The sequence below is a fragment of the Pleurodeles waltl genome, chromosome 6 (genome assembly GCF_031143425.1).
Source record: "Pleurodeles waltl isolate 20211129_DDA chromosome 6, aPleWal1.hap1.20221129, whole genome shotgun sequence".
Lineage (NCBI taxonomy): Eukaryota > Metazoa > Chordata > Amphibia > Caudata > Salamandridae > Pleurodeles > Pleurodeles waltl.
The window spans coordinates 1,562,070,346-1,562,087,007 of record NC_090445.1 but is presented as its reverse complement, the minus strand read 5'-3'; the positions used below and the strand labels follow the sequence as shown (position 1 = coordinate 1,562,087,007).

Here is a 16,662-nt window from a genome sequence, read left to right as displayed (position 1 = left end):
TATGGTATAGTGCACCCTGCCTTAGGGCTGTAAGGCCTACTAGAGGGGTGACTTATCTATCCCTGCATAGGCAGTGAGAGGCTGGCATGGCACCCTGAGGGGAGTGCCATGTCGACTTACTCATTTTGTTCTCACCAGCACACACAAGCTGGCAAGCAGTGTGTCTGTGCTGAGTGAGGGGTCTCCAGGGTGGCATAAGACATGCTGCAGCCCTTAGAGACCTTCCTTGGCATCAGGGCCCTTGGTACCAGGGGTACCACTTACAAGGGACTTATCTGGATGCCAGGGTGTGTCAATTGTGGAATCAAAAGTACAGGTTAGGGAAAGAACACTGGTGCTGGGGCCTGGTTAGCAGGCCTCAGCACACTTTCAATTCAAAACATAGCATCAGCAAAGGCAAAAAGTCAGGGGGTAACCATTCCAAGGAGGCATTTCCTTACACCATATTTTCTCAGCTTGGCGGCATTTGCACTTGGAGTCTTGGAGTTCAGGGGTGAACCATGGGGCGTTCTTGATGTTGCTGGTGGCGATGTGTTTTCTGAGGGGGGCTAGTGTGTCTGCGCAGGTGGTGATCCATTTGGAGAGGTTGTGTGCTCCTGTGTTGGGGTCGTTGGCGTGGGGGAGGGGGGTGGGGGTTGTGGGCCAGTTGGGAGTTTAGTTGTTCTGTGGGGATCTTGTTCCACATGCGGTAGGGTGTGGTGTGTTGATTGTAGTGTGTGGGGGGTTTGGTGAAGGAGAAGTGGACACAGTGGTGGTCAGTCCAGAGGAGTTCGGTGGTGTGGGTGTAGGCTATGTGTTGGCTTGAGGTAAAAATTGCGTTGAGCGTGTGTCCTGCTGAGTGGGTGGGTGTGGTGACCAGTTGTTTGAGTCCGAGGTTGGAGAGTTTGTCTATGAGGGAGGTAGGGTTGTGATCTTGTAGGTTTTCCAAGTGAAAGTTGAAATCACCGAGGAGGATGTAGTCTGTGGAGGTGAGGGTGTGCGAGCTGATGGTGTCGGCGATTGTGTCGCAGAAGGCGGGGCGTGGTCCTGGTGGTCTGTAGATTAATGTACCTCTGAGGGTGGAGTTGTTGTTGATGTGGATCAGGAAGTGCATGTGTTCTGTGTTGTCGATAGTGTCTTGGGAGCTGGTGGTGACTTTGATGGTGTCCCTGTGTAGGATGGCGATGCCACCACCTGGCCTGTTGAGGCGGTGTTTGCGCTGGAGTTTGTATCCCTTCGGGGTGGCGATGGCTATGTCGGGTTCCGAGGAGGGGTTGGTCCAGGTTTCCGTGAGGAAGGCGATGTCAGGTGAGTGTGATGTGATGAGGTCCCAGAGTTCTATGGCATGTTTGTGAAGGGAGCGGGTGTTGAGGAGCAGGCAGTTGAGGTGGTTGTGGTGGGTGGTGTTGGTGTGGTGCATGAGGGTGTTGTTGTGGGGTGTGTTCTGGTTGTGGGCTGGTGTGCGGCGGGGTTGGTTGGTGGGGAAGAGCGGGTGAGTATTGCGTTGGGGGTGTTGTGTTTGTTGAAGGTGGGGTCGCTATGGTTGGTGTGTGGTGTGAGGGATGAGGAGCAGGAGAAATGACAGGTGTGGCAGGTGAAGGGGCCATGAATGTGTGTGGGGCTAGATAGGGTGCACGTGGGGCGGGAGCCTGGGTTGAGAGAGTGGAGGGTGAGGGGGGAGTAGGTGTGTCTGAGAGGGCCAGGGGGACTGGCACTGGGGGCGGTCTTGGCGCGGACGGGCGCTGACGGGCTTGCCTTTGGCGCGGCAGCAGCGCGGCCGCACCGCAAGTGCCATAAAAGGAGGGGAGGGTGGGAGTGGCAGCTGGAAGGAGGGAGGGCTTGTCGAATGGGAAGGCTGGGAGGGTGGGGCCGCAGGGGAAGGCAGCGGTGGGAAAAAGGAAAAGACAAAGACGGTGAGGAGGAGGGGGGCGCAGCAGCAGGTAAAGCTGAAAGAGACGGTGAGGAGGAGGGGGAGGCGGGAGGGGGTGCAGGGGACGCAGCGGCGGGTAAAGCTGAATGAAAGAGACGGTGAGGAGGAGGGGGGTGGCGGAGGGGCCGCAGGGGGGGCGGCGGCAGGTAAAGCTGAAAGAAAGAGACGGTGAGGAGGAGGGGGAGGCGGGAGGGGCCGCAGGGGACGCAGCAGCGGGTAAAGCTGAAAGAAAGAGACAGTGAGGAGGAGGGGGAGGCGGGAGGGGCCGCAGGGGGTGCAGCAGCGGGTAAAGCTGAAAGAAAGAGACAGTGAGGAGTAGGGGGGTGGCGGGAGGGGCCGCAGGGGGCGCAGCGGCGGGTAAAGCTGAAAGAAAGAGACGGTGAGGAGGAGGGGGGTGGCAGGAGGGGCCGCAAGGGGCGCAGCGGGTAAAGCTGAAAGAAAGAGGTGGTGAGGAGGAGGGGGGAGGGGCCGCGGGGGCGCAGCGGCAGGTAAAGATGAAAGAAAGAGAGGGTGAGGAGGAGGGGGAGGCGGGAGGGGCCGCAGCGGTGGGTAAAGCTGAAAGAAAGAGACGGTGAGGAGGAGGGGGCAGGCGGGAGGGGCCGCTGGGGATGCAGCAGCGGGTAAAGCTGAAAGAAAGAGGCGGTGAGGAGGAGGGGGGTGGCGGGAGGTGCTGCAGGGGGTGCAGCGGCGGGTAAAGCTGAAAGAAAGAGACGGTGAGGAGAAGGGGTGAGGCAGGAGGGGCCGCAGGGGACGCAGCGGTGGGTAAAGCTGAAAGAAAGAGACGGTGTGGAGGAGGGGGGTGGCGGGAGGGGCCGCAGCGGCGGGTAAAGCTGAAAGAAAGAGACGGTGAGGAGGAGGGGGGTGGCGGGAGGGGCCGCAGGGGGCGCAGCGGCGGGTAAATAGAATAGAAAATCCGGAGAGGAGGTGGCATGGATGGCGGAGCGGGGAGCAACCTGCCTGCCTTCCAAAATTGTATGTGAGGAATTTAATGACTTGGACTTCTCAAATTTAACTGTGGCTCTGTTTGTGTTTTACAATAAACTTGTTTTGTTCTTCCAATTTGTACTTCTGCATTTTTTGGGACAGGTTTCCTGGAAAAAACATGTGGCAAAATTCTTCAGGTATTCCACCAGTTCTGCATCTTCCATATTGGTGTGGACACTCACAATATTTTACCATATCAACTTAATTGTTTTTCTATCCAGCCTCTTTTCCAGTCACTTTCTAAACAGGTGTTTAACAGTGGTTTTGTGAACCATGAGCCACTGTAAACTACTCAAGCTGGCTGAGCTCCACTATATTTTATCACAATTTTTGATTATTGATCTCTTGGTTTCTAACAAATTGTTATTTAGTCTGTTGGCCAGTTGCGTTGGTGCCACTTGTTATTTTTATTTCTCTCTACTGGCTTTTGAGTTTCTCTTTTTCCTGTGATGTGCATTGCTCTGTTGTTCTCCTTTCTGTACTTCCTATTTATCCTCCATCTGCTTGTCTAAATAGGTCTCTGGCATTTTGGTCTCTTGTTGTATTGGCGCTTCAAGCTCATGACTTGCTCGTTCAGATGGCTTTGGGGGCTGCCCAACATCCCCATCCTTTTAATTCTCAGCTATTGCCAGCTGTACTGGGCTTCTCCCTCTCCCCACATGCCTTCCTTATGAGGGAGTGTGATGCAAATCATAGTTCTGTGTGTACCTGTGCCATCATTTGCACTTATGCCAATTTGGAATGCACATGGTCTGCCTGTGTCTATAATTATATAGCTGCCATTCCTTGGTAGATCCTTTCTTGATCATACTACAGGATTTTTTTTGATTGTGCCATTTTTATAGGCCTTTAGTCAGCTAGTATCATACTACATTCTACGATGTTTTCTTGGTTTGCCATTCTTCTGAGAATGCAGTATTAATAATAAATTTTTTGTATCTTTTAGCATTTTCTTGTGCCTAGTATAATCCCCGCGATAATGCTGGTTGTCAGGTTAATGAATGGGGTTACAAATGCCCCTTGGGTTATGGTTATCTCCAAATATTCACTTCTACTCTGAGTGACTCTAAAAAATGTATTGGCTGTGCAGCATTTATTTTCCCCAATATTCATTCGAATTTCTTGTCCTGCAGCGCAAGTGGTCTTCCTGGGAATCCCCACCATAAGGCCTTCAACTCATGGGGCAGTTTCAGTCATATAACATACTTCTTTCTCCCCCCAAGCCATTGGTCTGTTCACCCCGGTGTGTGCTGTAGTGTGGCTTCATACCTGGCCCTATATCTAGGGCCTCCTTATTAAACAAGAGGGGGGCGAGTGTAAGGGAGGAGGAGTTACTTACTCCATCCAACTCATAGTGCAATGCATCAGTGGTTTGCAACTGTAATTACAGTTGCACACCGTTGATTGGATACGGACACCTGAAAGTGCCTTCTATTCATAAACAAAGTGTAAGCTGCTCCTGAAGGACAGATTCCGCTTTGTCTCTGTCAGTTATCAGTATTGGTAAGAAGCAAACAGCAGCCCACAGGAAACGCACCACAGCCATTCACAGAATGTCTGGCTTTTTGACTGCAACACCTACCCCTTCAAGGAAGAGAGGCTTAAAAAACAGTTAGCATTCTGCCAATCCAGGATTAGAGGTCTGCTCTCTCTTGCAAGTCTCTGTCACTGCATCCGCAACCTGTTAAGTGGGATTCGCAAACAGGATTCTGCAATCCTTACTGAATGGCCATTTTACATTGCAAAAGATTAATAGATTTGTTGCAGTGTAAAATGAAAGTCGGGTCGTACATCAGTAGGCGTGCAACACCTTTGCAACCAGACTATTAGTACATCAGGTCTTTATATCCATTACAGTGCATTGTGAGATCAAAGCCTAAGAAATCCAGAAAGCCTAAGCAGGATTGATTTCTAATTACCCCTTCAATTGTCCTTTTCCCGCCATTTGTATTCCTTTGGCCTTTTCCCCAAAAGGTGTGTACTGTAATTGCCTCATCTGGTAAGGATCAACGCTTGGTCATATTATTGATTTACTCACTTCTACAAAATGTTCTTCCTGCTTCTCCCTTCTTGTATCCCTTGCTTTACTGAGGACAGTGCTCTATCTGTCTAGTGCTTTATCAGCCTTTTGATTAAAGATCTATTGAGTGCTGTTTAGAGTGCCTCAGCTTATGCTGAAAGCGATTTGACCGATACTATATAGCCTCTTCTTTTCCCTTATCAATCCTCGTCATCTCCTTGCTCCTGCCTACCTGGGTTCAGATTATAATTTCATTGTTCTATTTTGAGTTTGTGGCAGCCTAAGCGTTTGTTCTTTTTGTGTTTTCAACACTACCCTTTTGCCTTTTCATGAAGGAGATTGACATGTGTGCCCCTCGGCCTCAAGCTGAAGATTGAATGTATTTTTCCCCCTTTGCATGTCCTTTAAGACAACCTTGCAGCCTTTCTAACCTTCATCTCTTGTTAGCCCCGTTTCAAAAGGATTTCGCCCTTATTATCTTAGGCCTGCCTGCTCTCCTATTTACTATCAGGTCAGGGCATCTCTCCATGTTCCTGCACCTTTCTCCTACTTCTAGCTTGGTGTAGAGTCTTGAGTGACTTCCATTGCCTCTTCGATGTCCACACCGTTCACACCCTCATATGCTGATGCTGCTGTCAGCTAGAGCCTACTCAAACATGAAGGTTTTTCTTAGGCTCCCTGGGTCATTTAAAGACAAATCTTGTGACCGGTGGCCTACCACACTTTTCTTCCCCCCAAAGCTGTTTGTGACAAATGTATAGTCCCAAGAGCTCAATGTTGCACCATAACTTAATATCCTTAATGCAGATGTTTGGTGGAGGGTAGGAGGACAGTTGCAGAAATTCTCAGGCTTGCCTACCTGTTTGTTTTCATTCTGAGAAAGTTAAAGCATCTTATATCACCGAGAAGACACAGGGGTTCTCTCCACTGGACTGGACTTTTGGTATTAGCTTCCCAACCCCATGACTACATGGCTCTTGCTCGACTCCCAAAACTATACTTTACCAACGCCTGCTAGTCAGTATCTGCGGTGGGTCAATCTGCAACTGCAACAGTTTCAACTGCATCAACTAACAATCATTGCATTCTCTCAGAGGTCCGTTCCACTGTGTTACAGATTGGAAGTAGAGTACGCCACGGCTGCGTAACACACACATTTCACACTAGGGCACAGTGGGAGTCCCGGTGCAGGCATTCCTAAAGTATATCACCAGGAGTGTAAGCAGTTTCCCAGTAGGCATTCAGTCCAGGTTGTGATACTAAAATTAAATGACTGAAAAAGCGATTACAGATTTTGGAATGTGATACATCAGGGATCAAGAGAATCCTGGTCTCTGGAAACCTTTGACGCAGGCAAGAACCAAGTAAAAACCTTTGCAAGGGCTAGCAAGCACGGTCACCCGACTGCCCTTCCTTGCATAACACAACTTTTTTTAAGTGAGGGAGGGCAACAGGGTGCACATTCAAAATTAGGTGGAAAGACAGACCAGAAGCTGAAATAGCATTAACGTTACTACTTAATGGACGCTGTAAAGGTGTATCAAATATGGTAAGAATTTGCTGCATTTTACTATCTGCCATGGCTCTTCTTAGTGTCGGCTGAAGGAGATCTCCATTAGTGAAGATATATTAAATCTACTTGCCCCTCTCAATTAAAGTTTTGGTTACGAGTGTAAAACTCAAATAGCTTGTTTTGCAACGCCCAAAACAAATTTGAGAACTCCCAGTTTGGGAAAATAAATGACAGTCTTGCGTGGCTCACTTTAGTTTTTCTACAAAACACGAGCCTGTTGTTGTCCTCTTGGTGTGTCCATTGCTGTATTACATCATTCTTGCACCATTCAGTAATTCCTCATGCACCAATTATTGTCACTGAATGTTTTCTGGGCGACTGCTACCAAACCAGATGGCGGAAAAAGTAAATCTGATGATGGCACTAAATGCAAGTCAAGGTGGAGGTAAGTGATGGCGCCAGATGCATTAAACGAGAAGCAGATCATTGTGGGTCAACAGAGGAAGGGCATAATACTGATAGGTTATAACATCCCATAGATACAGACAAACATCTCTGCACAGTCGGCTTTCTGCTCAAAAACACATTGGAGAACCCTGTTAGCCAAACTCTTTTTCAACTTTCACATCAATGAACCTTGAGCAAAATGTCAAAGCACCTTTCCTTTATCATTAAAAATGCAGATGGGTTCACTGGAAGAAAATGTAAAAGCAAATAATACACTCCATGACAAATGATCAGGATTTTGGCTGGGAAGGGAAGAGAGACGGCTATTGTTTATATTAGAGGGGATTTGATCCCGATTGAAGCAGGTGATTTGGGAAATTAGCAGCATATGATCTCGTCACTGGAGTGGAGTGGCTTATAACAGCCTAATGCAAGTAAGAGAGAGCATTTCAAAAGCTTCCTCCTCTTTCTTCTTTTTCAGACATCATAGCCTCCAATGGTGAAAGTGATCATGAAAGTGTAGGGGTGATGGCCTCCTTCATTGTCATAGTACCACACCTACAGCTACACATGCATTCACTACAGGATTATCTGTCCGTGCAAGGGTCACTAGCGATCCTGTGTTGGTAGGGTCCTGAGTTCAAGTTAATCTCAAATATTAGAACAAAAAATTGTTTCTGGACAGACCATTTCTCAGCAGCAGGTGGACATTACCACAGCCAATGGAGAAGCAGACTGCATTCTGAGTGAGTGCTAAAAAATATTGTTGGCTGCTGCTCTTTATCAGCCAATAGTCCATATACAGAAACATATGAATGGAAATGAGGTGTCCTTGAGATCAAGGGTCGTCATGTGATCTTCTGTGCATAGCAGTGGAATCACGTCCTAGAGAGATGCCCTTTTGAAATGCTCCAACAGAATGTAATAGGTTGGTGAACTGCTCATAAAAATAAATGTTTTTGATGAGGGCAGTGGCGGGACATATGAGGTTGAGTGTAACTTCTAGGCCCTTGAAAAGCATACTACAGTATGAGTGTGTGATAAACACACTCAGTTGGCTGCTGGTCTTTACAGCCAGTAGTCCATATACAGAAACACATGAATGGAAATTAGGTGTCCTTGAGATCCATTGTCAATCATCTGTGCATAGCAGTGGAATCACGTCCGAGAGAGATGCCCTTTTAAAATGCTTCGAAAGGATGCAATGGTTTCCTTGACTGAGGTGGAGAACAGGCAGCAAGGTACCATCCTTTTTTGGGATCAGGAGCTACAGGGGGTGCACCCCTTAACTTCACTGATGTGGGGGCACTGGTTCACTGGCAACGGCACCTTTGTAGAGAAGTATTTTCGCTTCCTCTAGCAGCAGTCGATATTCCTGACTGATTACATGATGGAATGGTGGGATGTTTGGTGGCATGAAATTTCAAGCAGTATCACTGCTATACTATAGATAGAACCCGCTTCTCTGAATTAATTTCTTCCTACTAGGGAAAGTAAAACCGGAGTTCTCCTTAGGAAATAGGACTGATGCTTCTGCTGCTCCTGAAAGGTTTGATGCTGCTCAATCCCGGAACACTATAGTGATGTTGCAGCTTTCACATTCCCTCGTGCCAGTTAGTGGAGAAAACCAGACTTGGCAGGCTGCGTTCGGTGTGCTCTGATGCCTTTGCAGTGTCTTTTCTTGATCTTTTCCAGCATTGTGCCCACCTGCGGGCTGCAGAAATGCTTGCCACCAAAGGGGACATTTATTAGATGTTATTGGACAGCTGGAAGGAGCCCAGAAACACTCAGCTAAGCAAGTCTATGGAGACTGCTGCTATAATTTACTTCCATGTATGGAGTGTCAGCTACATCTAGCATTGAACGGCTATTTGCTTTCACGATTACCTTAACTTTCTGCACTTGCTCCCTGCTATGTTTGTGATACGCCTCAGATGCCTGACTGTCTACTCCGTCTCCCAGTTGCACCGGTCATACCTTGAGAAATGTCATATCAAATTGTCTATAACCCACTGCTTTGCCACCCACACTGTACCACACTTTCTGGCTGCAACATTTTTGTGGATTTCTTTGTTGGGATAAGATACATCTCCCATGCCTTGTGTGAATGCTTTCTTGTGAGCTGTATGGACAACTAATGAGATTGGAGGTACATGACTTCTGATGTAGATAGGGTCACCCTATTCCTAAACTCTGGGTATCACCATCTTGACCCTAACTATTTCTTTAAAGTCGTCTGCCATGCTCTTGGTCATGCTCCTGAGCCTCATCGTGAATTGCGCAGACCTTTCAGTTTTAGATAAGATTTGTAATAAAAAGTCCTCCTCCATGGCCCGCAGTTTCACCTTGTGGTTATCAATCGCTCTTTGAATGACTGCACGATAGGTGGTTGCTTTGGCATGTGGTCAAGGCTTTACTGAGTAGGGCTTGAAGTTTGTGTTCGTTTTGTCCAGAAAGTCAACATTGTAGCCCTGAGCGGGACCCTCCTCCGGATTTGATACATGCCAGATTCAATTCAAGCCTCCTCCACAGTGCCATTGTCATAGTAGTACAATAGTATCTAAAATGTTCAAAGTACTTTCGAGAGAATCTTCAAGTCATCTTTTGTCCAGGCTTTGACAAAAGAGTATCTGTCCAGTGGGATCATCTCAGACCCTGGGCATGGCTGTCCTTGAAATGCTTCTGCCATCTCCCATACATTTTTACAGAGAATCCGTGACCATAAAAATCATAACGACTCTAACTGTACCTCTGGCCCAATTTCCACAAGATAGGTTCTACCACTCACAAAAAAAGAAAACAAGAACGAAAGGGATTACATTGAAACAATGTTTTATTTTTTTATCAACATCATTACACAGTTTCCCTGAAGTTTTAATGTAAAACGTCCAGTCACATATTCTGCATCTGCCATAGAATGCTCAAAGGACCGGTTTCCACCATAAGGCTTATAGTTGATGTCTATGTCTGTCGAGCAGGAGAAGGCTTTCAATAATTGCCAGGGGTGTATATTCACAGTGAATGTACGGGAATTCACAAAAGTCCCACCTACAAAAATACAACTCTTCTCATGCCCTGGTAACAGCCAGTCTATCTACCTAGCCTAATCGAAAGGAAACACTCTATCCACACATGGGATGCTTAAGGCACTTGTGATTTTGTTTCTCGAAACGTTGGAAATATAAGTTAAATGTTACTTTTGAACTCTGACTTTTTCCACTTTTTGTCTTTAAGTTGATTGACTTGTGAGCAACAGTCTGTTAGACGGATGTGCAATGGGATGGGGTGTGTCAATTACACTACAAAAACCATGGCCCGGGGGCGGGCGGAGTATACTGCAATACCACTGCACAATTACATGCTGGTGCTATCTCATGGCACCCCTTAGCTCCATTACAGCACCCAGTTCTCTCAGTTTAGGAGAGCTGGCACCTGACCTTTGACTCCACGTATTCCTGCTCATGTGAAGAAGCGAGCAGTGCAAGCTGACATTCCACTGGCGTGTGACCAGCTGAAATGCTACTATAAATACCGAACAAAATACATGGTCCAAGCATGATGGTAATATGTTGCCCATAGGAAACATGTGGCCCTGTAACTGAGCTTTTATTAGATGTGGAACTTGGCGTGATATTCGTAGCATGGCCCCCCAATTCCCTTGCTGTCCGAACACTCAAGCCTTCTCTTGTGGAGTTTGTTTACTTAAAAATGCTGAAAAAGATGCACACAATATTGTCCTCTGTAAATTGAGATGTTTAGAAGCGCACACACATCATTGTCCCCCTGATCTCTGACGTCTGTAGGCAGATTTCTACCAGCTGGTTCTTTATCTTGTCTGACTCCTCCGCACAAGACCACAACCGGCCCAGTCTCCCAAGTGTCATGTCATAGCAAGCGGCTTCCATGGAACAGTAGGAAAAATCTCTCTGGAAACAGAACCATTTCCCAAAAAAATTCTAAACCTAAAAACTTGTGGTTGAATAATGAAGCATGGTCAAGATGAATCCATTGACAGAAGTCATACGCAAAGCCAGATGAAACACGCAAGACTCTGTCCAACAGTGTTTAGGAACTGAGGTAGCCTTGCAAAGCCTTTTATGGGTCAACAAAGGAGACGTGGATGTAACGGGTGCCTTTGGTGGTGGGAAGGCCTTCGTGATAGTGGGTCAGGCGTCCTGGATGCAGGAATGCCCACCCCTTCCGTGGAGCTTTGACAGAGCAGTTATAACGCAGGAATCTACAGCCTCCTCCCTGCAAAAACAAAACAGAGAAGCCTTAACCAAATATGTCCAGCATCTCATGTGCCCCTCTCCTCGGGAGAGAGGGACTCTAGGACGCAGTGCATTTAGTCTTGTGCCTTCCAACCCGAGAGGGCAGATATCAAAGTGCCACTGTGCTCAGCCATTAATGTGCCCTTCCACCCACGACAGAGGGACTTTGACAATCGGTGAATTTGGTCTTCTGACCCAGCAGCCCAAAGACAGACATCGTGGTGCCAATGTGTGCATTCTCTCATGTGCCCCTCCACCCAGGAATAGATGAACTCCACTAATTTAGACTTTGGGTCCCCACCACCCCTAACCGGTAGATATTGCAGAATCAGTGTGCCTAGTCTCTCGTATGCTCCTCAACCCAACAAAGAGAAACTCTAGGAATCGGTGTACTCGGTCTCATGTGCTCAGTCACCCTAGAGACATGAGTTCAAGAGACAAGGATGCCCATCTCCCCCGAGACAGAAAAGCCCAGGTACCGGGGTGCCATGTCTCTCCTGCGCCCTTTCACATTGTGGAGCAGACTTAGGAGCAGCACACCCCATGAATCACGTCCCCTTCCACTGTGCTAGTAAGGGCTGGGACCAGCATGAAACACTGGGGCGAATGGGTTTTGTCACATATGTTCCTATCCCCACTAGCGAAGAGAGCCTGGTCAGAACTCTATATCCTTTTGATTAAAGATGGGACAGAGATGGGTCATGCTCTACCGTAGCAGAAAGCACTGTAGAGACACGTGCGGCCGGGCACTCGTTTGTCCCCATTCTACCTGAAAAGGCTGAGATGAAAGCTATGTGATCAGCTTTGCACGTCCCCCTTTATTGCTGAGAGAGGTGTGCCAGATCTCACATATCGCCCTCCACAGGACACAGCTCGCACCAGTGTGTCCTATCACATCAGCAGTGTCTCAACAGAGAGGAGGACCAGTGCACCAGATTTGTCGTGCCTATCTTCTCCGGAAGGAGCAAAGCTGGAACCAGTGTGTCTCATCATCTAGAGGCCCTATCATACCTGAGAGTGGCAACTCTCTCCAAAACCTTTGATGCTCAAGCGGTGGCAGATGCCTATAGCTCTCTAAAGTGTTGGATAAATGAGTACAGGGCTGAGACTAGACCCCCCAAGAGCAAGAACAGACACTTACCTCAAAGTCAATACCAACGCTGTTCAGAGCAATGTTGATGGTAAAGGTGGAGGCATCGTGGTGAGGCATGAGAGATGGCTGTTCATCTGGTCTGTAGCGGACAACAAAGGCCAAATCAAACAAACACTGTGGAGAATCAAGCAGAACAAGAACTGTAAGGTAAGCGTAAAGAGCAGGTGAAGATCTGCCTGTGTGCAATGCTTCATAAAAACTAATCTATATGACTACGCTATGCACAATCACCTAAACTGTGACCCCGAGTTATCTAAGCTTTACCATACGGTGTTGGGCTACTATCCCTAGCGCTCACTTGCATCCCAGCTAGGTTTATGCTATACAAGTAGCATACAGATAAGTACCTCTTTGTATGGATGAGCTGTGGTGATCTGCCATGGTCCCAAGAGGACAGCTACCCTGGCCTGACATACTCAGAGGTGTGTTGGCTCTGGTTTTCAAAGCTATGTGTATAAACTTAGGCGAACAAACAAAAATGATGGACGGAATGCCAAACCAATCAAACATTCACCCCAGTCATAGATCTGGGATTAATCCATCAATTCTTTTGCTCACCATGCCACCACAGTTTGGATCCAGCCATATGCAAATCAGTCTTGACCCTGTTCCCCGCGGGAACAGTCCAGCCCGAACTGCCAGGCCAGGTCCTCCCTGGACAGGAAACAGTCATCCTGGGACAGGTTTCAGTATATCAACTTAAGCAGGATAGGACTGTCCCAGTCGGTGTTAATGCGGATTCCCTCCTCCCACGGCTTATGCATGAATTTATGCAGACTAATAGGCGTTTAGAGGTCAGCTGGTGGGAGAATTAGAGAAGGGTATTTATCCTGTCTGCCACTTTCCTACATTTAACCCTGCCCTGCCAGTGTTCCAGTTCTGAGCCTCACTTGCCTGTCATTGACTTTACATTCCTGCTTGCCTCTACCTACTTATCTACCGTGAGGAGCTGTTTTATATGCTAAATGTATAATCCAGGATGTGACCTTTGCATGTACTGGAGGTCACCCCTGACATATCCAGAATTGTCTCTAGACATTTTATGGTGAGGCACTTCATAACTTTCCTTCGACGCTACCCCCTGCAGAGATGCTGCAGACCCACTAAATGCCAGCAAATAGTCCCCGCACAGCATCTCAGGTTCTACTCCATGTTTGTGAGAACAACTGCATTATTGGCTACGGACTGTGCATTGCAGAATTCACATCATACATGAATGTCCAGAAGAAACACTTATCTATTGGAAATGCACAAAGACGAATCGGGGGTTTCAGACTTTGAAAGCAATTTGAGATTAGTCGGGATTTCATGATATACCACAGCTGCACAAAAGATCATTCTAAAAGTCGGTATTACATTTCTGAAAAGGCAGGTTTGTGTTTTAAACAATTCATTATTTGCACTAAAGCAGTTGAGTGCTGGTCGTTTCGTGTGTAATTCGGAGTCTCATTTCACCTTATGATAGGCACTCTGGATTTGTTGGTCTAATTATTGGCAACCAGTTGAAACCATTGTGGACCAGTTGGGACGAAGACGACAAAATATTTGAGTGCACTTGGCGTAGCCTCTCTAGAGACCAATGTGCCAAGTCTTTGTCCCGCATACGTTTTAGGGTCCTCCGCTAAAGTCACACAGGTGACTTAACATTCTATTCTTTGGGGGCCTTGAGTCCAAGCCACCTATGTTACCTGAGGACAAATCTCACCTTGGTGTAATATCCCGGGTATCGTGCTTCGGTCACTGGTGCAATGTAATCCAAGAGGAACTTCTGCCACTCACGCTCAAACCCAACCTGGTTCATGTGGATGTCGATGGTCGGGACATTCTCATATCCACCCTGAAGTCGTTGGTCCTGAAATAAAAAACAAAGACCGTGAATAGAAGAGCTCAAACACTCACAAAATCGGACTGTTTTCTGGTTCCGTCTCTAAATGGAGGGACTAGGTTAAACACGTGCATTTATAAAACTGCACGGATTAGTGCAACAAATTATCAGAGTCCTAAACTCACAAATCTAGGCAAGATCTAGTCCTGCCACTAGAGGGCAGGAGTAGACCAAGCATAAGTATCTTGTGGGGAATACTGAGAAAGACTCAGCCAATCAAAGTTTAGAACACGGGTACAAACTACTGTCAGCCTTTTGCACCTACATTTGATGAAAGAGTGGCAAAGGTACATAAGGCTGCCTTTCTGCGCACATGCCGTTGAGCTGCTGCTTGCCTTAATCCTCATTACGTCACAGCACATCTGGTTACAAAGCTCGTGAATCCAGATAGGCTACAGGTCCAGCCAGTAGGAGATCGGAGAAGACAAAAATATGTGGTTCTGTAATAGCGCTCAAGCTTCCAGGCTCTAGAACCACAAACACAAGCAGAACGCCTTTCTCGTGAAACAATGAGGGAGCTTGAATATATATTTTTATATTTGCCATGATTTGAGCTGTGGTGCCACTGAACTGAAATCGAATTATAGCCGTGGTAGTGAGGGCGGGTAGAACAGGCTGGAAGAAGTTGAGTCCTGCTTATATCGAAGGTAAACATTGTTCCACAACATTTTGGTAAAATAATGGCATATCCATTCCTTTCTCGCAAAGGAACCCAATAAAATGAAATGGCATGTGGGGGAGGGGGGCGAGCACACTGCGTCTAAGGGGACATTTAAAGGAGACATCCCTTCACTTCCATTTCTCCAACTAACAATCAAATGTCACAAACAGAAAAAGAAACATTTGCAGCCCAAAGATTGCATCCTGCCTCAAAAAAGCCCAACATTTGATCAACCATGTAGCGCAAGCAAAGGATTCATGAATCATATTTTTCAGTATTTCTTTAATTTGAAACTAAACTACATTTCAGTGCACAAAAAAACTACCTGCAGCGACAAATCAATTAAGTGGCCATTGGGAAATCCAACAGGCAAAATAAGTGCTGCTGACATAAAGTTGTTAAAGATCACTGGAACAATACCCAATATAGTGTGCCATACATACCAAAATCAACACTGACACAGCAAGTAGTTCTGGATGTTTACCAAGCTTCACTAATGCACACAGAACGGGCACAACAATAGCAGCAGCATTGCATGTTACCCCAACACACTGAACCCAGCACGCAAACATCTGACAGTGTGTGCATGGTGGTTGAACAAGACTACGGTCTCCCTGGAGGTTTGTCCTTAGTGCTGGGTGGACGTGGCAGCATGCATGTTCCCGTACTCTGCAACCCCACCACAAAACCTTCCCTATCAGTTTTGTGGGTGCAGGCTGAACATGGGAGTAGCCAGAAAAATAAAATACCCCTCACTCCGAATCCCATTCCAAATGACACTGCATGAGTGAGACGAGCAAGCCCTGCACTTATTTGGTTGCTTGCCTGAGGAAATCCTGAAACAATGTGGACAAATTGTGCTTTTTACGCAGGCACATTTGATGAACCATCCACCCTTCTTTCGCTCGGATTCTCCTTCCTTCATCCACCCATCATTCTTCTCCCATCCATCAATCCATTGAACCCACTTTTCTCCATCCATCCTTTCTTCATCCTTCTTTGACTCCATCCATCCACCCAACTCATGCTTCTCCCCACCCATCCATTATATTTACTTCTCTCCATCATCTGTCCATGTTTATCCTACCCTTCATCCTTCCATCTCTCCATTATTACCCCTCCTATCACCCATCCATCCCTTCATCTATTCACCCCTGCATCACTACAGCCGACTCTTCAGCCATCCTTCTCTCAATCCACCCCTTCCTTCTTGGTCTTCTTCAATGCAATGGTTGGCTTCTCTGGAAAATTCTCTGGAGCCAATAGCTATCACTACCATGATAACTTCAAACTTGTCTGAACGTGATCACCTTCCACAAACATTCTGTGAAAACTTCAGGGATGTGGAATTCCTATGGCCCGATTGGGGTCAAGGGCAACAAGTTTTTATGTTTACTTTGTCCTTGGGACAAGTAGGCCCAACCCTCTGCAGCACAAACCCTTTGGCTGCCTATTTACAGAGAGTGGAACTCTCTGCAGTTGAGGTAATGTGTTTCCAAAAGATAATGCTGTTCTAACTTGTATTTATGGTTCATTATTTGAAAGCCTTCATTATTAGGGTGAGTGCTGTAATATAAATGTTTTAAGGTCACACTTCACTACTGACGTTGGTTCCAGTACAAAAAAAAAAAAAAAGTGTATACACATGTTTGAAAAGTTTAGGCTATGAGGCTAAGTATAAAGCTCCCAGAATGCTCTCTGATTAGATGCAAATGAAGTGTCATTTAGTAAAATGTGTTGATGCATGCTAGTATTTCCCAAAAATATTTTGATTGGAAAATCAGTGGAACCATTTTCAACACGAATATGGGAAGCATGA

At 46.8% G+C, this 16,662-nt stretch overlaps 1 protein-coding gene across 1 annotated transcript in view; it reads right to left on the bottom strand.

The window, feature by feature from the left end:
* Nucleotides 1-9,688: 9,688 nt before the first annotated feature.
* PLOD1 (procollagen-lysine,2-oxoglutarate 5-dioxygenase 1) overlaps nucleotides 9,689-16,662 on the bottom strand; it is a 42,409-nt gene continuing 35,435 nt past the window's right edge. The window contains exons 17-19 of the mRNA XM_069241258.1: nucleotides 14,003-14,149; nucleotides 12,286-12,411; nucleotides 9,689-11,124 (exon numbers count right to left, since the gene is read on the bottom strand). Of these exons, the coding sequence (XP_069097359.1) occupies nucleotides 10,969-11,124; nucleotides 12,286-12,411; nucleotides 14,003-14,149 (429 nt within the window). The 3' untranslated portion in view covers nucleotides 9,689-10,968. The remainder of the gene's footprint in view (nucleotides 11,125-12,285; nucleotides 12,412-14,002; nucleotides 14,150-16,662) is intronic.